This window comes from Electrona antarctica, assembly GCF_951216825.1.
Source record: "Electrona antarctica genome assembly, chromosome: 7".
Taxonomy (NCBI): Eukaryota; Metazoa; Chordata; class Actinopteri; order Myctophiformes; family Myctophidae; genus Electrona; species Electrona antarctica.
Window position 1 is genome coordinate 19,368,540 of NC_136812.1, and position 25,608 is coordinate 19,394,147.

The 25,608-nt window shown below is 44.1% G+C and overlaps 1 protein-coding gene across 1 annotated transcript in view; it reads left to right on the plus strand.

Moving 5' to 3' along the window:
* ncanb (neurocan b) overlaps positions 1-25,608 on the plus strand; it is a 251,579-nt gene that overhangs the window by 132,166 nt on the left and 93,805 nt on the right. The window contains exons 9-12 of the mRNA XM_079505412.1: positions 340-467; positions 3,475-3,768; positions 5,655-6,560; positions 12,346-13,500. Coding sequence (XP_079361538.1) covers positions 340-467; positions 3,475-3,768; positions 5,655-6,560; positions 12,346-13,500 — 2,483 coding nt within the window. The remainder of the gene's footprint in view (positions 1-339; positions 468-3,474; positions 3,769-5,654; positions 6,561-12,345; positions 13,501-25,608) is intronic.

Consider the following 25,608-nt stretch of genomic DNA (forward strand, 5'->3'; position numbering starts at 1 on the left):
AAACTATGCCCAGTATGACTGTGAGAATCACACAGGGCATCAGTAATTGAAATATCAGCTGAGCTAATGCCTGCTGTGTTGTCCTCTGGTTACTTGTGTTCAGAGTTATATTATGAGTTTTTACCACAGGGAAGAACACTGCAATATTATATCTCTTAAATCACAGTAGGCAGTCGTTTCCGTTTGTTCTCTGTGTACTCTGTGTACTGTCGTGAAAACAGCATGTCCTCCCCGAGAACCAGCCCTTTTTCTGTTGTTGTCGTCACTGAATACTCGCATCACTGAATCTTCATCTCTCTCTCTCTCTCTCTCTCTCTCTCTCTCTGACCCCCCTTGCAGTTACCCCATCCAGACACCCCGGCCCGGTTGCTATGGTGATCGCGAGGACTCACCTGGAGTCCGTAACTACGGCAATAGGTCTCCTGATGAGCTGTTCGACGTCTACTGCTTTGCCAAAAAGATACAAGGTAGGAGACACAAGACAGCCCTCAATTAGAGTTTAGTCATGCATGCTCCCACTAATCCCTGAGCAGGGAGGGGGAGGCGTATCTGGGCCATACTTTACTATAGTTGTACAGTAGGACCAGACCTTGACCTTGTCATTGACTGCAATAGCAATTGGGAAGTAGTAATCAGAGGTGTTTATGTTGAGAGTATTCCCATGCTGTGTCTGATTCAAGTACTCAGCAGGCTAGATCACAGTGGATGGCTCTCTGGTTATGAAGGCAGTGGTTCTAAGTGTCCTCTTGAGCAGTACAGACAGGTATTGAAATAAACAGCCTGATTAAGATAATACTAATATGGCGCTCGGGTGGTGCAGAGTTTAAATACCTATCCAGCACAGTGGAGTCTTACTTACCTACTTGTACTCTTCGTCCCCTATATGGGCCATAAGGCATCAATATGTTTTCCTCCACCTATCACGGTCTTTGGCCGTGGAGTCTAGGGGCTCGCATGGATTAAAGTTCTCAGTCATCACGACTGATTTCAGTCATTTGGATTCCATATAGAAGGCTAGCCTGGCTAATAAGCCAGACTCAAATCACACTGTCGTCCGCCGGCAGGCAATTTCTTTTTGCCAACGGCTGATTCGGTCTGGCTTATTAGCCAGGCTAATAGAAGGCTAGCCTGGCTAATAAGCCAGACTCAAATCACACTGTCGTAATTTTGTTTTGCCAACGGCTGATTCGGTCTGGCTTATTAGCCAGGCTAATAGAAGGCAGCATGTCTTGGAAGCACATTGCACAGCGAAAGTAGCCCATCTACAAGCTTGTAGGTGCACACTGCACAGAGAGCTTGTCGATGGGCTACTTCTGGTTATCATTTTAATATTAGCACTGGAAATGGTCAAACTATCAAAATGTGCAGCAGCATATTCCATAATGGTCTGGGATATTTCATAAAAGCAAATGTCAATCTGTGATTTCTTCACCTGGTTGGCAGTATGTAGAACAGTGTGAGGGGGCTCCTTTCACACGGTTTCCCAAATCGCACATTAGGACACCATTTTTCAGCCGTGAGATTTTATTTTGCTTTAATCCATGAGCTTGAACACACCGCGATGCATCCGGCGCGGCCAATTGCCCACACAAACACAATTGGTCATGTTTGGGGGAGAGAAGATACTACTTTCCAATCACGAGTATAAGTAGCCTATTACCCACAATGATGGCTTTCCCGCAATCTAGGATAAAAGTATTGTTCAGGACTCGGGAGCCCGGCAAGTCTAAGAGTAGTAATTCTAAGGTTTGATTGCATCTGGTCTGTGTCGGGTGTGTTTTCAGCATTAGAGAAATATAAAATGCTTCTTCCGCACAGGTTTTACCTGCAGTATGTGTATTTCACTCCTCTCCGGTCATATACTACACATTACACCTCACGTGCAAATTGCAGTCATTCACATTTCACCTTTTAAGCAATTCCCTTATTTATCTCTGACCTGCATGTCACTGTCTGTCTATCATGTCTATCCGCAGATTCATATCTCTTCCATTCCAGTTCCTCTCATGAATCTTGGTATTCTTTTCCCTCTCCATGCCATCTCCTCATTCTCCCCTGTCTCGTATTTTTTCATCACACTGGACAGACGCTTCATCTCATCACATCATCTGCCTGACCAGTCAATTGAGGTCCTACTTCTTCCTCTGCAACTCTATTTATTATTCACAGTGTGGCTCTTTAGGAGTGTGTGTGTGTGTGTGTGTGTGTGTGTGTGTGTGTGTGTGTGTGTGTGTGTGTGTGTGTGTGTGTGTGTGTGTGTGCGTGTGCGTGCGTGTGCGTGCGTGCGTGCGTGCGTGCGTGCGTGTCCAGAACTAATTTCGTCTGACCAATCAACACCAGATTTCTGCTGTATACTGACAGTGTACAGTACAGCAGAAATGTGGTGTTGATCGGTAGGCCATCTTTGTACTTCCACACGTTTTCTTTCTTCTTGGGTGGAAACCTAATGTCCAAAACTGTTCAGGATTCAATTACAGATCTACAAGCGCAAAGGTTCACATAAATCCAATGCCGTTCCTATCCACATGATATTATTTTTACAGCGTGGATGTGTAGGACATACAGTACTGTATAATAGGGTTCTTGTCTGTTTGCACGTTTTTGTGTGTGTTAGCAGGCACGCTCCTGGTGTGCGTGTGTGCTCGCATGCATGTCCGTTTGGCCGAATCAAATCTTGCAAACTGCTGGACCAGGGATCGCATCAGGCTGATATGGTGCCCACCTTTTGAGATGCCTAATGTCATCAACATGTCATCAATATGCCATAATAAATAATAAATGCTGAGCGCATGCACCTTTATTGACATTTTGCCTTCAACAGAACACGATAACTCGCTACAAATCGAATCATGCAAAGCGCCAATAAATAGATGCAGAAACAAACAAAAGACTTGCATGATGTCAGACTTCCAAATGGGAGCCACACACTGTATGTTAGACCCGTCTTTTTATGTTGAAGGCTTTATTTTATAACGGATACATTGCAGGGGTTCCCAACCCTTTGTGGAACATGGCCCATCTTGAAAGCGGTACACAAAATGCATTGGTTTTGTTTTTAATTCTGCAATGAACCCATTTTGACCTGAGATCAGATTCTAAAAATGTCTTCTACATCCTGACAGTTTTCTGAAAAAGCTATGTTTCTATGTCAGTCGTTCTTCGATTTTTCAAAAATAGCAGACCTACAAGCTCGTAGCGCGCCACTCGGTGGCGCGCTATGAGCTTGTAGATCTGCTATTTTTCAATAGCTAACACCAAAAGGGGTTCCCGCCCAAAATGTGTTAACTCAAAAGCATTCACTTGTACGGTACACAAAACCTTTCTTGGTTTCAAGTCTCCACACCCATCCATCCTCTATACACCCCACCTCTTATTGACATCACACAAACAAGAAAGTTCACATGCCAAAGGGAGATATAGCGGAAAAAAGCTCTATTGCCTTCAAAGTTAATCCCCCCTCCTCTCCATCTCAAGGTGAGGTGTTCCACTCATCCGTACCAGAGAAGCTGAACCTGGCCACGGCCTCCACACACTGCCACTCGATGGGGACCCAGCTGGCCACCGCTGGGCAGCTGTACCTGGCTTGGCAGGCAGGCCTGGACCAGTGCGACCCGGGATGGCTGGCCGACGGCAGCGTCCGCTATCCAATCAATGTTCCACGGAGGAACTGTGGCAGTGACGAGCCCGGTGTGCGTACAGTCTACAGCAACCCCAACCGCACAGGATTCCCTGACACAAAGGCCCTGTTTGATGCCTACTGCTACCGAGGTACACAGGCCCACACACGTGTAATCGCAACATGTAACACTCTTTTATGATCGTCAACCGTGTGGAAAGGTGGTGTGTTTGTGTGTTTGTGTGTTTGTGTGGGCAGGTGTGAGGGTCACGTTTTCTATTCAGATTTTTAATTAGCGCCAGAGATGTTTATGTCACGGATGAATTCTTAGTGGCAGGATTGTGTGACATTTTAGCCCTCTATCTAGTGAATTTGAAGGCTGTGGTGCAGTGAGACCTGAAAGAGAGTGTGTGCATGTGTGTGTGTGTGTGTGTGTGTGTGTGTGTGTGTGTGTGTGTGTGTGTGTGTGTGTGTGTGTGTGTGTGTGTGTGTGTGTGTGTGTGTGTGTGTGTGTGTGTGTGTGTGTGTGTGTGTGTGTGTGTGTGTGTGTGTCTTGAATAAGAAAAGTAAAGGAGATATAATAGTCTTTCTGTGGCTGACTGAAATTAGAATATGTTTAATCTCCTTTTTGGATTGACATTAGACGGTGCTCTACTGTGTTGAAACGGCCGTTCTTTATCCAGTGCTTCTGTTGTTGACAATTAATTGTGGGTAGCTTAACAATGGTATTTCTAGGGATGACTTTTTAATATCAACTCATAAAAACTGCATGTAAGCACACTACAAGAAGAAAAAACAAACAAGAGAATAATCTACATAATTTAGTCAGTATATAAATAATCAAGAACAGCATGAGTACTGTATGCACCAAGCATACTGAAAGCATGACTGATAGGTGAGTCATATCTTTGCTGTAACTATGTTATCTGCAGCTAAACTAATATTTAAAACAACATGACATCTTTGAACCAGTGATGTGGAATGAAGTTGTATTTTTGTTTTGTTTAATAGAATTGATTTGGTGCCAACACGTTCAAATTGGATAGTAGCAGTAGTATTTTAATGGCATGAAGATTGTCATGTGCATGTCTGTCATTCAGACGTGGTAGGCTTTTAGCTTTTTACCGCAGACCTCATTTTCTGCACAAATCAAAAACCCCTATAGTAAAAAAGGCATTGGGGAAATCTGGCGAGGGAACCCACTATGAACAAACTGTAGCACTCTATTGCTGCTGCAATAATATAAACCTCAAGCCATGCCAGCAGCTGGAGAGCAACAGTAATAAAGAGTGGCTCGGTGCTGCACAATAACATCCCTTAGTGGTTGACTCTTGCACTTGCAAGAGTTAAAGTCGCACCCAAGATTTTGCTGTGTGTGTCTTATAAATCAGTTTAAAAAAAACGTAACAATTATAGGTACTGTGGTCTACACTAGTGGTTCCCAAACTTTTTAGTTCAAGATCCAAAAAAGAAATGAGACGTTTGCCCGTGACCCAAACTAGTGAAAAAGTAGATCTACAAGCTCACAACGCATCGTTTGTAGATTGTCTCTTTTCACTACTTCTTAAACACGTGTTTTCTAATTTATGGAATTTCTTTGATTTCTTCATGAAATTACTGAAACATTTATTGAATTTAGTTTTTGCTATTTTAGGAATGTTTTTTATAATAATGATAATAATAATTGAAAATAAAATGTAGTATTATGTATGCATGTATTTTGTGTATGTGTGTGTATATATATATATATATATTTATTTTATTTCCTCCAGACTGTTCCGACTATCCTTGGGATTGTGGGTGGGGGGAGGGTGGGATAGGGGATTGAGTTTTATTTTTATATTTTACATGTCTGTCTAATACTTGCCCCTGGGCTACTGTCGAAAAACCTGAATAAAAAGATTTTGAAAAGAAATAAAATAAAATGTAGTAAACTAAAAATGAAGGGACTCATAAAGATGTGTACGCGACCCGCAAATGCGTCTACACAGGAAAGGTGCTGCTAGTAAGATGTGACCACGTACATTTTGTGTTCCAGACAACCAAGCAGCCGGGGTCCAGGCTGCTGAGGCACGGGACCTGTTCCAGACCACAGACACAGACCCTGCAGCACATCAGGCCATCCCATCGTTCACCGAGGCCCAGCGGAACGCCCCCAACTCTGAGCTCTCCACCTGGACCGGACTGGTCAACCTGGACCAGGAGGGAGTCCGCTCCATCGCCGCCATTAACGACTCCTCCGAGATCTCCGAGGAGCATGTGATCCTCCATCTGCGCCCGGATGAGAACTCCCGGGGCTGGGGCAAGACCCAGCAGGCCGGGCCTGGGACCAAAGCACCCAGCCAGGAGCTCGGCTCGGGGGTCCCGAAGAGCGGCGGCAACACTCTGGGTCTGTCTGCCCTGGACGGCCTGGAGGGCCTGCAGGGAGGTTCTGCACATGAAGAAGAAGAAGAATATGTTTCTTCTGACCCCTTCGCATCATCCTCCGTAAGCGCTTCCACCCCCGGGCCTCAGGCCAGTAACACCGTTCTGGAAGGTTTCGTCAACACGCTGATGAGGCCCTTCAAGTACTGGACTGGAGCCATGGAAGATGAAGAGCGACCGACGTCCACAGATATCCCCATGCCTGAGGGAAAAGGAGGAGATGACCAGCCGCTAAGCAGGTCACCTAAAGGGCAGCTTAATGTATTGAAGGCAGGAGGGAACACGCGCAGCATGGACAACGCTATTATGGACCACAGAAGCGACGCTCCCTCGTTCAAGTCTCCTGCAAATACAGTCCAGCGTCCAGGGGAAGGTCTGTCTGAGCAGGAGAGAGAACTGATGCCGTTGGTCCCATTACTGCCAGCCATCCAGACAACAGGGTATAGAACGGCCATGACGCATCCAGCTGGAAAAGAAGCCGGCATGACCCCAACGCCCATCCCTCAATCTTCTACTAATGGTAAGATCCCTTCAGGACTCTGACTATTACAATGTGGTTGTGTGCGGCTATATGTATGTATCCAACAGCTTTGATTCCCAGCCTTTTTTTTATATATATATATTTCAAGGACCCCCATTAGATTTTTTTAAATCACTGGACAGTGGGACCCCAATCTACACTGTGAAATCCTCAGTGTTAAGTTAACTTTGAACGTGTACAAAGGGATCCAAATCAAATGAATGCACACAGATGCGCATGTGTTCATAAACTGAATGTACAGTATACTGTACAGTATGTTTTGTGTTTCCTACCTCCACATTTCATCACATTTTCCTTTAAAATATTTTCCATTCCATGTTACATTCACTAGGAAATATTACCTGACCTTTAATAGCAACACCTGGTGGGGGTGAAATTGAAAGTGCAGTGTTTTACAGGGAAAGCAAATTGAAAAGACGAGATGTTCCATTCCAAATGGACGCTATCTCAGTTCTGTACTTCACCAGTAAATGGAGAGATGGTCACATCACACTTTTTTAGATGGCCTGTCTTTGCCTCAATTCCACTTCCTCTATTTTCCCTTTAGTATGCGTGACTATATTCTCAGGGTACATTGAAATACATGTACCTGTAAATTTAATTAAATGGTATTATGCAAATGTATTCCATGGCCATAGAGAATACTCGTTTCTGACTCACCAGAGGGTGTGTGTACGCAATATTCTCATTTCTCAGATAACTGCACAGCATATGGTCTCATCACCGGTATAAATTAATATGCATGATAAAAATAAAACTGTACAGTATTCATATTAATTTAAACTACCATTAGCTACAAGCTATCCTTAAAGGAGAATTCCGGACCAGCGCTTTAACTACCGTAATCTGATGTTATTATATCCAACAACCAGTGGTAGAGGTGGGAAAAAAAGAAGTTAACATAGCATCATTGTGATACACAGTAATAACATTGTGATTTAACCACTTAAGCCAAAATTTCAATAATTTCAATAAATAAAACTACGAGTGAGCGTGCGTGCTGGGCTTTCTTAGCTTTGAAATCTCTGTGACTTCAAACGGGAGGTAAATGGTGCATTTATATATCGCCTTTATCCAAGGCGCTTTACATAGATTGTGCATTACATTCACCCATTCACACACACATTCATACACCGATTGCGGCGGAAGCCATGCAAGGTTAACCTGACTCCGCCAGATGGGGCAGCAGAGAGCAGGAGGGGGAAACCCATTGTACTCTCTGCTGCCCCATCTGGCGGAGTCAGGTTAATGCAAGGTACCAACCAGCACATCGGGAGCAATTTGGGGTTCAGTGTCTTGCCCAAGGACACTTCAACATGTAGGCAGGAGGAGCCGGGAGTCGAACCGCCGACCCATGGATCATTGGACGACCTGCTCTACCTCTTGAGCCACAGTCGCCCCCTGGGAGGGCGGCAGAGCAGGCAGTTTTCACTTCCACGGACATACCTGTAATTTACAGTACGTTAAGTAGCGGCCGACAGCCAGACGAATTTTCCGGAAGTGCATTATTTGTCTATGGGACCCGGCGGCTACCGGCGATAGCAGGCGAACAGGCGATGGTCGAAAAGTGGGCGGAGCAACGTTGCCCGAAAAGATAAAAGTAATTCATCTTTTCGGGCGATACTGAGCGATTGGGCGATGTGTCGGCCAATGCTCGCCCGCTGTTAAAACGTACTGTAAGGCCAGTGGTTCTCAAAGTGGGGTCCGGGGATCCCCAGGGGTCCTTGGGGTGGTTCCACAACGTGATGCATTGTGGGCCTGTAGATCTGATATTTAAAAAATATATATAATCTTTAAAGAGTTGTAAAAAATAGGGGTCCTTGCCACAAAACCTTTTAGGATGGCGATCTGTAGCCAAGTTCATAGCAAAGTCTTTCACATTAAAATGTTTTAGAAACTCTTAGTTATGCAAAGGTCACACCATATTAGAGCTAGATATTATTGACTCTCACAGGGAGGAGTATAGAGAAAAAATATTTAATGAATATATCTTGCCTCGTAAATAGCAGCTCTACACTTCTAAATAAATACAGCTGGGCGGTATACCTGAAATCCGATGCTACCCTCAAGGTATTAATGTATTATATGCTGGCTGAAAATATAAGCTTTTTAGTCCGCATATATTATTCACAGCCGTATCCAATTAATGCAGAGGTTGGGCCATGCAGCGCCGCTCGCCCTCCCGTCCATCTCCGTCTTCGCCAATTAGGCCCTGGCTCTCTGATGGTGGGTGGCAATTATCACAGAGGCAAGGATGAACTGCGCTAGATGCAGATGAGAGGAGCGAGAGAGGTAGAGGAGGGGGTAAAAGAGGGAGAGGAGGAGGAGGAGCAGGCCTGCAGGATTGCTAGTATTTATTTATTTATTCAAATGTTCTCCTGGTGGAAAGCTGCCTCCACGGATGTCTACTCCTCTTAAACTAGCATCAGTGTGCAGAATTAACTGTCTTACTGAGCACTGTAGTGGGCCGCTTCTCCAGTCTGCAGTCTCCCCAGTAATTGATGCTGCCATGTTGTCTTTTTGATTCGGGCTGATAGGAGACATCGGTGAAAGGAAACATGACAGAAATGGGAAGGAACGGCGTCCAACATCACCAGGCATTGCATGTAAATCACTGACACCTGGTCTCTTCCATCAAAGACATACAAGACTACTTCACACCAGTCTCATCCACCCCAAGGGACTGGATCTGTGTGATAGAATGCGGTGGGGATTTGTAGCCTGACACTCGGCGTAGATGAGCGTGACATGATTCACGTGGCCATGTAATAATAACTTCACCACCGCCGCCATCTTTAATATATATTTGTGGGATGATGTGCTGAGGCAGCGTTGACACCGCACTCGGCGAGCCAGAGAACATCTCTTTCCCGCTGTCTCTCTGCCTCGTCTCTCTCTCGTCCAGTGTTGATTTTGTCGATTAAAACTATGACGAAACTGTCGCCCAGGCGGATGCGTGCACGCGCCTCGCCCTCAGGCGTCTTACTGGTAGTCATCGGAAATGTTTTACTTTTAGTCTAGTTTATTCAACTAAAATATCATACAATTTTAGTCGACTAAATCTTCGGTTGATTTAGTCGACTAAAATGTACGGCAGGCCGTGATGACATCATAATGCCCGATTTATACTTGGCTGTGTGTGCCGAAAATAGCAGATCTACAAGCTCACAACGTGTCACACTGCGACACGATTGTCAATATACTTAGTCTTATAGTTTTAGTCATCATAGCTTATTAGTCAGTGAAAAAGGTAACTCGATGAACATTTTTCGTCATAGTTTTAGTCGACGAAATCAACACTGCTCACTGCCTAATATCCTGCTCGCCTTACCCGAGGGATTCTCTTCTCTCAGTCACTTTGCTCCAATAAAGGGCTGTCAACACAGCAGATCTGCTCTTATTGGAAATACACAATGGAGTCGCATAATTGATTTTATGCAATTTGCTCATCTGAATAGAGTTTATTATGTTTGTTTTTACAGCATGTTCAGCACAGAGTCTCAACATTAACTCAGTGAAAGCCCCCCACCACTCAGCAAAACGCCGTTAACAGAGTTAGCGTAGATCTAAATAGCTGCATGAAATCATCCAAACTTATGTCTAATTATTTATTTATTATATAAGCTGTTACATGGAAGATCAAACCAGATTAACGCATTTAGACCTGAGTTAAAAACATTCACTTTGAAAGAATATATATTCAAAGATTTGCGCCACATTTTTACGATTTTTCAAAAATAGCAGACCTACAAGCTCGTAGCGCGCCACTCGGTGGCGCGCTATGAGCTTGTAGATCTGCTATTTTTCAATAGCTAAATTATAACATAATGTTTAAAACACCAAAAGGGGTTCCCGCCCAAAATGGGTTAATGCATTTAATTATTCCCATTTTCATCGGTGTGCGCGTAGTGAAAGTGGTTAATTAGCGATTCGGATTATTAATAGGACAATTACTCCAGACTACATGGCTGTTATGGAAATGAACCTCAGGCTCGTAAACCTCGCATTTAGACGCAAGTCCACTGTGAACCTTCTGAATAATTTACGGGCATTTTAATATTTCACACGGTGGCATGCTTGTGTATGTTTTCTCCTCCTCGGTAATGTGTTGTGCTGCCTTGTGCTGAGCGTACACAGTATAATGTACACATGATGGCTCTGTTTCTATACATAGATCTGAACCAAGACATCAGACATGCCGAACAATAATGATCTTAGCAACAATAACTGGCCTAGGGAAAAATATATGTGACCAGATTTGACTGCGAGACTGCCATCGCGCAAATTACAGCTTTTCACCAGAGGAGAAACACTTTTTTTTTTTTTTAAATGAGTTTATAGCACAGGCAGACTCTTCACATACTAGAGCATGTCTGAAATAAGTGTCAGAGCTGAAATCGACATGTAAATATGAAATAAATGCTAAAACATGTAGCTATAGGTGTAATGTTAGAGACCACAGAAGTGAACCTTTCAAGCCTGTTTTCTCAATTTTCTGTTTTCTGTAAGACATTACTCTATAAGCCATATCTCCAAAACTGGTGGGTCAAACTGAACAACCAATATGTCAATTTGAAGCTATGATTCCCTGCTTTCATATGACGTGAAAAAACGAAAATTCAAAAAAATCCAATGGCAGCCCCTCAGTCAAATTTAGTCACATATATACACACCATACCAGACCGTGAGACAACATGCATTATTAAGTCTACACTCGACACTATCTCTACACTGACTGTGTCTGTTTTATATTGGCAAGCAGATAAGGTTTGATGACGCTGTCCCGCTCATCTTAATAAACATATGTCTAGACAGAGCTTGTTCTGGATGCACAACAGATAGAGCTGGCCTGCAGTCTTGCAAGCTAGGGTCTTGCATTTTTCCATTTGGCCAGGCTCACCCAAATGCAAACGTATTACAGTGGGAGGTTTGGAGCAGGATAATACTGGGGATTGAGAAAAGAAGGAACAGAGGTGTGAAATTGGCTTGAATATATCCTATTTGTGTGTGTGTGTGTGTGTGTGTGTGTGTGTGTGTGTGTGTGTGTGTGTGTGTGTGTGTGTGTGTGTGTGTGTGTGTGTGTGTGTGTGTGTGTGTGTGTGTGTGTGTGTGTGTGTGTGTGTGTGTGTGTGTGTGCGTGCGTGCATGTGCGTCTTATATACTGTAAGTATGTCTACAAGCTTCAGCAGCTTCAATGTTCAGCACCACTGCTGAATAAAGCAGCTTAACATTTGTAACTTCAGCCAGAGTGACATAGAGTGACTGAGTGCCTTCATTGAATACTAGCCTACAGCATCATAGTTTCCCGGGGAATGTGAGCAAAACTCCAAGTACATTTTACACTATATGACTTTATTTAGTATATGCATATTCATGCAAATCCGCGAAGGGCTATGCAAACGCACATCTGGGTTTCGATGACTATAAGCCATCAAACGGAGGAACCCTAATTCCCATTTTAATTAATTTAAACTAATATAAGATGACTGTAAGAGTTTCAGGAGCAATGTCACAGCCGGGCATGAAATTTCAGTTGGTAATTTAATGTGTCTTTAATTAAATCCGCCCCCACACACACATGCACGCATGCACGCGCACATGCACATGCACGCGCACGCACACACACACACACACACACACACACACACACACACACACACACACACAAACACACACACACACACACACACACACACACACACACACACACACACACACAGTGAGTCACATTAATTACTCTGTTTTCTCCTTCTATTCCCTGCAGAATTCACAGCGCCTGGTGCCAATGGGAGAACAGCATCCAGTGAAACTGTCAGGATGTCCAGGCCTCAGGGTCCTAGAGAAGCCCCGGTCCTCAGCAGCCATCTGAGATGGGCCGTCAAGGCCATGCAAGGCTCCAAACTGGGCTCCCCGGGTAACGTGGCCTATGTGGGTCAAAGTTCCACCTGGGAGCCCATGGAGGCGAAGGGAGGGCCGCTAGAAGTGATGACGTTGCCCAACCCTCTGAGACGGGACAACCCAGAGAACTACTCCGGTGAGGGGCGGAACCGAGACGATGACAAAACACCCGCGGCGACCACAAAAAACGCGTCGGTGGAAGACGGGGAGTCGGAGGTTAGTGGGGAGGGAAGCGACCTTCCTGCTGTGTTTGGACATACCATGAAAACCAACGCCATAGACAGTAGCAGTGTTCAGGTCCACGCTGAAACGGACTCCTCTCTTGCCCAGGGCTGGAACGAGGCTGTGACTGTGGCCGAGCACACCACTCTGTCTCAATGGCAGCTGGTGGAACAGCCCACCACCCCATCACCCCAGGTCCCTCGGGGTCCAGGGACCGCCGAAGAGGCCAGGGGAGAGATGCTCTATGTCCGCCGCCCCCCTGCTGTTAGGAAGCCACCTGGGGCGGTAACCGTGGGGCACGAGTCACCCATGGACCCCCTGACCACCGCATCTGGCACCACCGCAGCACAGTCTTTGACCACTAGAGACACACAGAGAACAGATCCCACCACCACCACCACCACCACCACCACCAATGCAACTATAGCGGGTTCATCAAGCCTCGACTCCACCAAGGATCCACCTGTTTCCATCTCATGGGATCAGGAAGAGACACATAAGTCAGCAAGTATTGTTGACCCACAGCTCTGCACCTCATCACCCTACGCAGAAGCTCTAACGACCACGGCTCCGCCACAGCTGACCACTGCTCCTGCGTACAACTCGGTAGGCGGTGGCACCGAAATGGAGGCCAAGTCAGCCGTATCTGAGTCCTTCATAGTGGGAAGTCACGGGAAGCCTTTTGGGGGGGCGGACGCTATTACGAAGGAGGTGCAGGTCCCAGTCACCAAAGACAAACTCATCAAGAATCCCTTTGACATCCTCATACCCAACTGGGGCTACGGGCTCAACCCATCAGGTAATGTAGGCTGCCATTTGGTCATTAACTTCACATCATGTATCATTCGTACATCATAGTTGTTCCAATGTGACATACAGTAACACCATTATCTTGACACAAAACTGCCTCCCGCCTTGCAGCTGACATCACAGACAGTCCAATCCATAGTTCTGTAAATATAAATATAAATATTCCATAGTTCTGTGTTCTGGTTTACATCACCTACTCTGTCTGCATTACATTCTTCCGTTCTGCATCTCTTCCTTCAGCCGAGAAAGCGAGGCTACAAACGTTGCTTCACTCAGTGAGGTCTGGCAAGGCTCATTAGGCATTTTCTTGGGTTGTGTAGGTGTTTTCAACGATTGGATCTGCGTTTAACAAAGCAAAGCCAGTTGGTACAGTGCATCTAAGTCGTGCTTAGATGTAGGGAGAATACACACGCACGCACGCACGCACGCACGCACGCACGCACGCACGCACGCACGCACGCACACACACACACACACACACACACACACAGTCTGAAAGTGCTGTAACAACAGTCTATTAATGTTGCATCACCGTCTGGGGCATTTTCAATCCCCTGATATTTAAGAGATGCCATGCTGTGTCTGGCCGATATAAAATACATGGACACTGGGCTCTTGGGATCTTGGTTACCAATACTGCAGCCACCCACGTATGTTCTGACTGAGACGTGCATTTTAAACACACAATTAGGCTGGCCAACATACCTTAAACCACATGGGCATTTAAGAGAGTGTACTCTGTTTGTAGTGGCCCATGTAATGATGCCCTAGAATTTAAAGCATTTCCCTGATGGTGGTGGTGAAAATGTTGCTTTTAGAGTTGAAGTTACACTGTGCACAACTACTGTAGCAGTGGTGTTTTTGGGAGGAGATCTGATTGTACAGATGGATCCCCTTGAAAACGAGATGGTTTTGGATCCCCTTGAAAACGAGATGGTTTTGGATCCCCTTGAAAACGAGATGGTTTTGGATCCCCTTTTGAAAACGAGATGGTTTTGGATCCCCTTGAAAACGAGATGGTTTTGGATCCCCTTGAAAACGAGATGGTTCATCTCAAGGGGGTTATTCCCAGTAAAGAAATTTCAACTACAACCTTTTGTCTGTTATTTACATGGAGCATGTATTTGAATAATTGTAGCCAGTTTGGGGCTTAGAACGTGCCAGTGTCTTTTGATAATCTACCTATTCAAACTCCATTTCAAGGGCTGAATATTGTACCATACACAAGTTCACAACATGGGACTGTTGTTGTTGTCCCCATGGATTGGGGAGGCTATGTATTACCATGTTTTTGTTCTTGCTTACTGTAAATCGCTCTGGATTAAAAGCGTCTGCTAAATGCTTAAATTGTAAAATGTGTGTTAGTGGTTGCGGGTGAAAGTGGTCTGCTCACAGTCACTACATACAGTACTATACAGATCGTTTGAGAACAGTGAATGTCACAGTGAATTTCAAAAACCCTAATGCCCTAAGATAGAGTCGCCACAGTGTGGTCTGGCAATCTCTAAATTGTCTGGGGATTGAACATGTACAATAAAATGCCCAGAAAGGAACAATATTTTATTTGAATTAAGCATCTCTATTTCAATTTCCAGAAAAGCCATTTTTTCTTTTATTAAAAATGCAATTTCTACCCTTCTCTGAAATGCCAAATCCTAACCACGACCCCAACCTGAATATTTTACTAATTGTAACCTTAAAAATCACACCCGCGTGAAGTGAGGGGCGCTAATATATTAAAGTCTATCTCATGTTGATTAGGTGATGGTGATGTAAAACAAACTGTGTCAAAACAAACATTAAATGCCATTAACAATAAAGAGACAATATGACGTAATGAGTTACAAATCGACGTAAGTTTTCCATTCATTGTCAATGGCATTTATTAAACAAACATTGAACTAAAGACAAACATTAAACCTGTATATAGGAGGGGCTAGCGCCACTCAAAAATCATCCATGGCCAGTTTGTTGTTTTCCTTGCAGAAACACAGAATCTTGTCTGATTCTACTTTTCTTTTTCAAGTTCTTTCTTTAAGTTTCTCTGAAGTTATTGTTCATGCGCATAAGTGCGTGTTTGTGATTGGTTGTTGCACATGTGTGTGTCTTTTCTCTTTTCTCTTTATTGATTTCTTCTGGTGGTGAATAGCCTCTCTCCTACTGTGCTAGAAAGCAACTGGGGAACCATAACAAATGTGACGTGGACACGTACGGCTCTTTCCCAATTCATTTTTTAACCCTACCCCTCAGCCCTTGGCCCTACCCCTTATCCCTTGCCCCTTCCCCTTGTCCCTTCATAATGAGTGTCAAGGGGTAGGGAGATAAATCATCACCCTAGGAATTGGAACGTCCCTAAATATTGAACGTCCCTTGTAGATATTGATATACAACCTGTTCTCAGAAAATAGCTGATCTGCAAGCTCACTACAGGCCAGTGGTCCCCAAACTTTTTCATGTCAAGGACCCCCAAATTGACACGAATTAGCCCGCAGACCCCCATTTGAAGAGATATGCCAGGCACCCCATATATTTTTACGAATCTAGCAGTGTCACGGACCACCAGTGTGACATGCATTAGTCCATGGACCCCCATTTGATGGCATTTCTGTCTCTGGGATCCCCAATTTATATTGTAAAATCAATGTTAATTAACTCTGAGAGTGTACAAATGGACCCTTATGGGTCCATTTGGTTCCAAACTATCATTTAGCTGGGGACCCCCTGGAAGTCTCTCAAGGACCCCTGGGGGTCCCCATAACCCACTTTGGAAACCACTGCTATAAGCTGTAGATCGGCTATTTTGGGAGAAGAGATGGAACGTAAATATTTATGGCTGTGGTTATGATGAAATAAATATATTGTAATTTTGTCTCATCTTGGTAGCCCACCAGAATGTAATTCAGCTAGATATAGCTCATTCTGACACACTGCTCAACAGTTGTACCTGATTCATTGATTATTGTATTAACAGTTTGTATAGAATGGGTACAGTTATATATCATATAGCCTACAGGGTTAGAAAAAGGAAAAACAATTTACAGTATAGAAAGAAGGGGCTGTGGTCACTGTGTTCATTGTTTTTAATATCATTAAGAACAGAGTCATTTTCTATCATGGAAGTCGTGGTATGCTAATAATAATATGAACGATAATGTTTCAAATTCAACAACATGTAGGACAATCGTGATTCATCTCCATCTCCATGTACAGCAGCTTGCAGTCTGTTCCATAGCTGGTTTGCCTGGGGGGGGAAAAACAACACCATTGCTAATTAGTTATGTAACTTTTGCAACTTGTGGGGATTATCATAACAGTGGTCATGATAAAACCATACCAGCTATCACTGCAGCGAGTAGCCAACGTTATGCAGCGGCAGCGTTATGTAGGTACAGTAGGCTATTTCACGGCTTTTAAGAGCTCCAAAACTGCAGAATGTTGACATATCGTGGTCTGGGGGTCGGACTGATGCCTGCTAGTTAAGCTAGTAGTTTGCATCCGAGTTGTTCCACCGGGGCACCAGCGGTAAATAAAAAATAATAAAGCGCCGATGCGAAATTAATGGGTAACGTTGTATGAATGCAACGCCGTAGCATATCGTTAGTTCAAGTGAGGTAACGTTAACCTTTGCTAGAGATTGCGATATTTTTGGCGATGCAGATTGTTAACACATTCAAATAATATTGGTTATTATCATATTCTTCCATAATAAAGGACGAAAAAGGCGTCTTACCTCGTCCGCCTTCCGCCCTCTGTGATGTTGCTCCGTTTGAAGTCTGGTCGTGATGTCCCTTCGTTTGAAGGGGATCCTAACCCTACCCCTTGGCCCTACCCCTCGATCCAAAGAGAATTGAGATAACCCTTCCTCCTCACGTGAACGCGCATCAGCAAGGGGAAGGGCTAAGGGCCATGGAGAAGGGGGGAATTGGGAAAGGGCCGTAGTGTGTCTTCCTCATGCTCATTTGAAAGCCAAACAACCAAAATCGACCTCCGAGATTTGGTTGAAAATACCACTGCTATACACAACTCAGATTTCCATTCTTTCTCCAGGTGTGTGTGTGTGTGTGTGTGTGTGTGTGTGTGTGTGTGTGTGTGTGTGTGTGTGTGTGTGTGTGTGTGTGTGTGTGTGTGTGTGTGTGTGTGTGTGTGTGTGTGTGTGTGTGTGTCAAACTTGACCTTGACAAGTGACTGCACGAAAGTAAATCACTCAACTTCTACTGCCGATCTTCACAGATTACTGCCGCAGGCTGCCTTTTTCTCATATCTCTGAACTGCGAACATGTTGTATTTTTTAATCTCATGATGAAAAGGAAGAAGGAAGAATGTATTTAGGCGAGGATTGAGTAGGCAAGGGGGCTCCTGGGTACGTAACACTGAAAGTGACACGTCTCTTGCTGAATGATTAGAAGCATGACCTTTTACAACTGTCAGTGATAGCACTGGGAAAATTACAGCAATGCCAGTTACTGCAAAGAGAGAGAGAGAGGGAGAGAGAGAGGGAGGAGAGAGGGAGGAGAGAGAAAGAAAGAGGGAGGAGAGAGAGAGACAGAGAGAGAGAGAGAGAGAGAGAGAGAGAGAGAGAGAGAGAGAGAGAGAGAGGGGGAGAGAGAGAGGGAGGAGAGAGAGAGAGAGAGGGAGGAGAGAGAGAGAGAGAGGGAGGAGAGAGAGAGACAGAGAGAGAGGGAGAGAGAGAGGGAGGAGAGAGAGAGAGAGGGAGGAGAGAGAGAGAGAGGGAGGAGAGAGAGAGACAGAGAGAGAGAGAGACAGAGAGAGAGAGAGAGACAGAGAGAGAGAGAGAGAGAGAGAGAGACAGAGAGAGAGACGTTTGGTATAGTGATGTGGGGAGAGGGAGGTGAACACATCCTCCTTACTGGTGAAGTTTGGTCTAGTGATGTGGGGAGAGGGAGGTGAACACATCCTCCTTACTGGTGAAGGTTCATATAGTTTGGTATAGTGATGTGGGGAGAGGGAGGTGAACACATCCTCCTTACTGGTGAAGGTTCATATAGTTTGGTATAGTGATGTGGGGAGAGGGAGGTGAACACATCCTCCTTACTGGTGAAGGTTCATATAGTTTGGTATAGTGATGTGGGGAGAGGGAGGTGAACACATCCTCCTTACTGGTGAAGGTTCATATAGTTTGGTATAGTGATGTGGGGAGAGGGAGGTGAACACATCCTCCTTACTGGTGAAGTTTGGTATAGTGATGTGGGGAGAGGGAGGTGAACACATCCTCCTTACTGGTGAAGGTTCATATAGTTTGGTATAGTGATGTGGGGAGAGGGAGGTGAACACATCCTCCTTACTGGTGAAGTTTGGTCTAGTGATGTGGGGAGAGGGAGGTGAACACATCCTCCTTACTGGTGAAGGTTCATATAGTTTGGTATAGTGATGTGGGGAGAGGGAGGTGAACACATCCTCCTTACTGGTGAAGGTTCATATAGTTTGGTCTAGTGATGTGGGGAGAGGGAGGTGAACACATCCTCCTTACTGGTGAAGTTTGGTATAGTGATGTGGGGAGAGGGAGGTGAACACATCCTCCTTACTGGTGAAGGTTCATATAGTTTGGTATAGTGATGTGGGGAGAGGGAGGTGAACACATCCTCCTTACTGGTGAAGGTTCATAAGCCCATTTTAATCAGTGATCAATGACAGCGTCGTTATCAGTCCCCTGAGCCTCTGCACAGAAATAACTGCCTTCCACAGTGCAGTACATTGAGTATGATCTCGTTTTTATCTATTGTGTTTGTCCTTCCTTTCTTCGTTTCATCCTTCCTCTGTGTCGTGACGTCCGTGTCAGCTCCCTATGTTCTATTAGGTCATATATCAGGGTGATAAGGTCAGACATTGTCTGCGGTGTCATATGTCGTCCTCCACACCCCATAGCTCCATCTGAAATGCCTTTTAACCGCACGCACGCACGCACGCACGCACGCACGCACGCACGCACGCACGCACGCACGCACGCACGCACGCACGTACGCACGCATACACACACATACACACACACACACACACACACACACACACACACACACACACACACACACACACACACACACACACACACACACACAATGTCATAATCCTTCACAGAAAGCAGTACACGAGTAAAGGAAGCTGTAAGCTCATTTAATTAAAATTTCTGCCTTCATCACTCAACACTCATCTGCATGAATTTACTCCTGGCATCAAAGATATAATAAATAAATATTATACACTTTACAATGAATAAACCAAATGACAAACAGCAATAAAATAGGAAACGGAATAGACAAAAACAAACAAAAGCATTCACAGGGAGACTGAAAGATGATACTGAGAGATATTTGCCTGCATACTTCTTGCAAAAACGAAGTCACGACCAAAATGACATAATCAGCACTTCCTGTTCACTTCACTCCATCTAGACTAGTGGAACAGATTACCAAACAATTATGTGTGATTGGTCAGAAATTCAAAGTGCTCAACATTTCTTTAGTTGTATTTACGCAATCAGATACAGGCCACTGTTCCAGCACTCTATAACATGGGCAGGGTCTAATCAACTCAAAATGGAGCCATATGGAGTATGAAACAATTTTGTCCGCAAATAACTTGTTTATAGTTTCGGCAAGAAGAAAAACAGTTGAGTTCTTTTGAAGTATGCTGCCAGCTTAAAAGTACACCTGACTTGTGGGTGTCACAAAGACTTCTAAAAGTCCTACACGCTTCCAAACAACATTAGAATAGTTTACAACCTGCCTCATTGTCCACAAGGTAACCAGGCATGGAAATGTACTGAGAGGCTCTCTGTGGCGGCATCTGGCCGTGTGGGGAGATGGAGTGTGAACCAGATACAGTATGCAGGCTGCCTGTGCAACCGTTATATTACCACGACAAGCTGATATGGTGGCTGGTAAACAGGAAATGGGATGTCTGTGAGTTATAGCTGCCTTGGCTCACGCTACCCAAGATGGATAAGACTTCCTGTACATCAATAACATATAACGCTAGCTCGGCCCAGACCAGATTAGAGTGCAGCGTTTGAAGAAGTAGCAGCCTTATGAGGACGAGAGATGTCATGTCGACAGAGAGGACCAAGCAGAGGGTTGTGTGTTTTTTAAATTGATGTACAATACATGTTTGTCCGCTGGTGTACGTTGGAGACCTCAGACCTGAGCAGTGAGAGGACATGCTCAATGTTGTCCATCGAACCATATTGATCTCCCTTGTACCTTTGTAGTGCTCTGCTTTCCTTGTACCCCCCCATTCTCTCTCTCTCTCTCTCTCTCTCGCACGTGCACGCATGCACGCACGTGCGCACGCACACACACACACACACACATACACACACACACACACACACACACACACACACACACACACACACACACACACACACACACACACACACACACACACACACACACACACACACACACACACACACACACACACACACATTTTAAGAATGTATTTATGTCCACACAAAGGAAAATGCACAAGGACACACACGCACACACACGCACGCGCGCGCACACACACACACACACACACACACACACACACACACACACACAAACTCTCTCTCTCTCTGTTTTTATCTCATTCTTTTTCTCTCTTGCTCTCTGTTTGTCTCCCTCTCACCTTCTCACCTTCTTGCTCTCCTTTAGATGTTTCTGTCCCTCTCTGAGTTGTGTCTTTAATTACTCCTCAGGTCAACCTATTTGTTTCTCTGTGTGCCACAATGTTTAGAGAGCCTGTTGACCTCCAGAGGGTAACAATCAATGGACTGGTCCTGGACTCCAGCTTGGCTCGTTTTAAATGCTTTTACTGGCCTGTCAACCTCCAGTAATACGAGCTGGGAGTGAGAACACATGTCCACACTCTGGTGTCAATCACGTGATGTGGGACTACCAGAAACATTGGAAAGAAAACAAAGTCATGGCTTTGTCTAAAAAAAAACATTGGGTCCCTCTCCATTTTTTACTATCACTAATTAATCTACTTTCTAATTTTATTAGTGAGATTAAAGCAGTTTTATCTTCTATGTATGTTACATTGTGTTTGCTTTTTTTGTAGTTATCAGAGTTTTTTGTAGTTATCTGATTGTCATAACAAGCAATTTATTATTTGAAAAACACCATCAAGTCAAATATAGTTAATTTCTCACAGTGAATTATCAATATGTTGTCTTTGAGAACTCACCCACGCATGTTGCTGCACTTCACTATGTTTGAGGCTTTTAAATAGCCCAGCTGGTATCATCAACATTATCATCTGGTCCATTGGGAATGTAACGTCCTAACGTTCTAATTAACTCATGGAAGGACTTTGCATGAGTTCTCCTTTGAGTTTTGATTAACAGCTGTACTCTCAACAGACTGCAGTTCACATAATAAAAACAGGCGGGAAACTGAGAGATAAATGCATGTAAGCCAAAGCATGTGGTGGTAAAACAGGCGGGAAACCGAGGAACACACAGTGGTGGAAAGCATTTTTTACTTAAGTAATCTACACTAAATTGACAGAACGCTGTCTGTCTGTCATTCTGTCTGTACACTTCCTTAGCACAGAGCAAGACTGCTGCTCGCATAGGACGCCTTCTCAAACAGCCGCACAGCCCTGTCCTCCAGCCTCAATGTGCCCTGCTTTAATTACAAACACCAAAGCCAACCTCTGAGTTTAATAGATTATATGCATCTCTATGGGCAGCAGACGGTTAGCTGAGTGGTTAGGGACCCAAGTGCAACACTGAAACTGAAAATATTCAATAACTTAATTTATGCAGAATATTACCACCAAATCTACATCACATATTGGAAATGGGAATTTCTCAAGTTAAGTACAAATACCTCAAAATTGTACTTTAGTTACTTTCCACCACTGGTTACACATGGTGTAAAAGAAAAGCACACGGTGGACCAAAGCAATGATGACAGGAAACTGCTGGGGAGAAATACAGGAAAAGCTAAATGTAATCACAATTGGGAAATTAAATTCAACAAATATGAATAGATGAACCTCGAGTTCACATGGGTTGGACGGTTGTTATTGTGACACTTAGTTTCATGCCGTTCCCTTCAATCCAGCCTCATCTCTCATTCTCCTGCCTTCTTTGTTGACTTCTTTGTCCTCGCGTCACTCTCATTCTCTTTCTTCCCCCCTCTTCTTGGTGTAATTCTGCCATATCGTCCACTAACTGCTGAATCTAATCCTGTGCTATTGGCTGCTGCTTATTAGACGAATGGGATTTGTTAAAGCTAGGGCCTTGGGGGACAGTGGGCTCCGTTGTGGAGTGGGATAAAACAGCGTTACACACCAGAGCATGGCCGTGTTTTTGTGTCCTGTTAACTAGGGGATAGTTCGGCCACAATAGTGTTGAAAACGAGATTAAGTTCGCTGGGGAACGGGCACTGGGGCTTTTGTGTGCACTGACTGCTAGCTCGATAATTCACAGTGGTCTGTTTTAGAATGTTTTATATCATGATACGGTACCATATAAATTATGTACTTTGAAGATCCTACATAATGTAGGTTTTTCCATGCAGTATAGGAATATGCTGTGGGGTGTAATATACTTCAGCCACTGAGTCATATCAAGCTATTAGGTTTGATCTCAGTCAGTATAATGAATTTATTTCTAGAGCATCAGTAATGAGCTCTAATAAAGTGCCCTCTTTACTTGTTCTATGTAAGCACAGTAGCACTTGACATCAACTCAATAGACAAGTCAAGTACAGCAGAGTTATACTTAGTCGTGCACCGAAACTAGCTGATCCACAAGTTCACAATGCATCGCACTGCAACGCTGTGTGAGCTTGCCGATCAGACATTTATGCTGCATGCGCAACTACCGTAAGTATAAATCAGCCTTAAAATATTTTTTGAGCCTCACTGTGTGAAGTAACATGGCAGGCAATTTTACTACTCTACTCTAAGTGCTGTTAAGTTGACAAAAGTGCAGACAAACGTAAAATAAAATGTTTAATATTGGCTCAATCAGCAAAATTCTGTATAGAAACATGAACAAAGTAAATGGAATAAAAGCATCCCTTGCCATTTCACAAAAACAATGTCAAATAAAAGTATTATTATTATTTATTTTTTATAAGCCAATGCACCATTAAAATTGAGTTTAACATTCTGATGCAGAACAAAAAAAAACCCTCTGAAAACATTGCTCAAGCTGTCATGTTTACGGTTTCATATAAATGCTTTATTTCCTTTGCTTCCACAACAAAACTCAGTGATTACTCAGCCTACAGGAAGCCCCATCAGGGACATGGGCTGTATTTTCTGGATAGTTTGACCCGAGTTCTTATTATGGTAGATTAATGACAGTGTCAGTGTCTGCTATAGACTAACTAGAATATAGGTATGAGAAATGAGCTGTTCTCGCTATGAATACTTTCCTCCCTCTGAGCCCCTGGAAGAAGCGTCCCAAAATTCAGGAGTTTAACTTTGACGACAAGCTAACAGCAGCATATTGAATGTGTTAGGCTACAGGGTTCTATATGTATCTGGATGCATAGCGTTCTCCAATGTGTGAGACTATTTCCGAGTGTTCATCCACCTCTTTGTGCTGTATATTCTACAACTGTGACCTATTTTTTTTAATAGAATAATTCATTCCCCTGTGTTGCTTAACTTGTTTGTTGTCTTTTGGTGATAACTGTTGGAGATATAAGCTTTCCATAACTTTACATTGCTGAGGAGTACTGTAGATGTACAAAATGGGCCATGCATTTCACTGTGTTCCCTGATATAATTATGCACGTGTTGATCTTGGCTAGAGAGAAGGCACAGTAAGATCAACTGGTTTAATGAGGGATAAAACCGGGGAGTAAACATAACGAATTGCACAACAGATGAAAACATCTACAGCGTGCCAGATCATTTTTATCCACCCCTACAATATGTTTTTTATCATACTCGATTTTACAGTGGAGCTCTGCAGGAGGCTAACTGACTGTAAGAGGATTTGTGTGTGTGTGTGTGTGTGTGTGTGTGTGTGTGTGTGTGTGTGTGTGTGTGTGTGTGTGTGTGTGTGTGTGTGTGTGTGTGTGTGTGTGTGTGTGTGTGTGTGTACGTGCATGCGTGCGCTCCATGTAAAGATGTGTGACTACTATGTAGGTGGGTTCACAATATGCCTACAATCTGCTTGTTATCACACAGCGTAGCAGTGCAGTTAAATATCAGTGCATTTGTCCTAGAATTTCAGTCAGTTGATGGACTAAGTTGTCAATAGGACAGAGGATCGAGAGACGAAGCCAGAGGGTCCACTGGCCAAAAACAACATTTCTGTCTCTCACAAACAATAGTGCATGACTCTGTAACCTGTGATTTTCTCATCAAGTTGTTTGTCATCTGCTATTATGATTTGGAGACTAATGCCAGTTTTCCACTGCCTGTTTCTGCCAATGTCACTGTTGTGCTGTATTTCTGTGCAAGTGTGAGTGCTGGTCTGGAACGCACTCACAGATGTAAGTGGCTTTTGTGGTCAGATTCATCAGCACTTTATTTTAGCTTTTAGTTATTTTTATAACTGCTAAAAGCAGTCGTAAAAAGAGAGAAAGGGAGAGAGCGATCTGTTTATTTTAAGTAGCCGACACTTTATTGATTGACTTGGACACATTTTGTAAAGCCATACCTGTGTGGCTTCTTTAAACCTTTAAACCCTGTGCCAAAGATTGTATAAATAGGGCCTTGCATCCCTGAGTACTGATAAAGTTCAAACTTTGGGTGTTTGTGCACTCATTTATTTGGTTCCACTCAGTCTGGAGGATCTATTAAACTGGTACGACCAAACCTCTACAGCAGGGGTTCTCAACGTTTTTGGCTGGGGACCCCCCGAAATGCTTTGGCCATGTCTCGCGATGTCTCAGGATTATTCTACATACTAACACTAAGTTACAGTATGAGTGTCACTACTACTTCTTTCCATCATTTTAAATTAGAGGGCGACTGTGGCTCAAGAGGTAGAGCAGGTCGTCCAATGATCCATGGGTTGGCGGTTCGTATCCCGGCTCCTCCTGTGTACATGTCTAAGTGTCCTTGGGCAAGACACTGAACCCCAAATTGCTCCCGATGTGCTGGTTGGTACCTTGCATGGCTT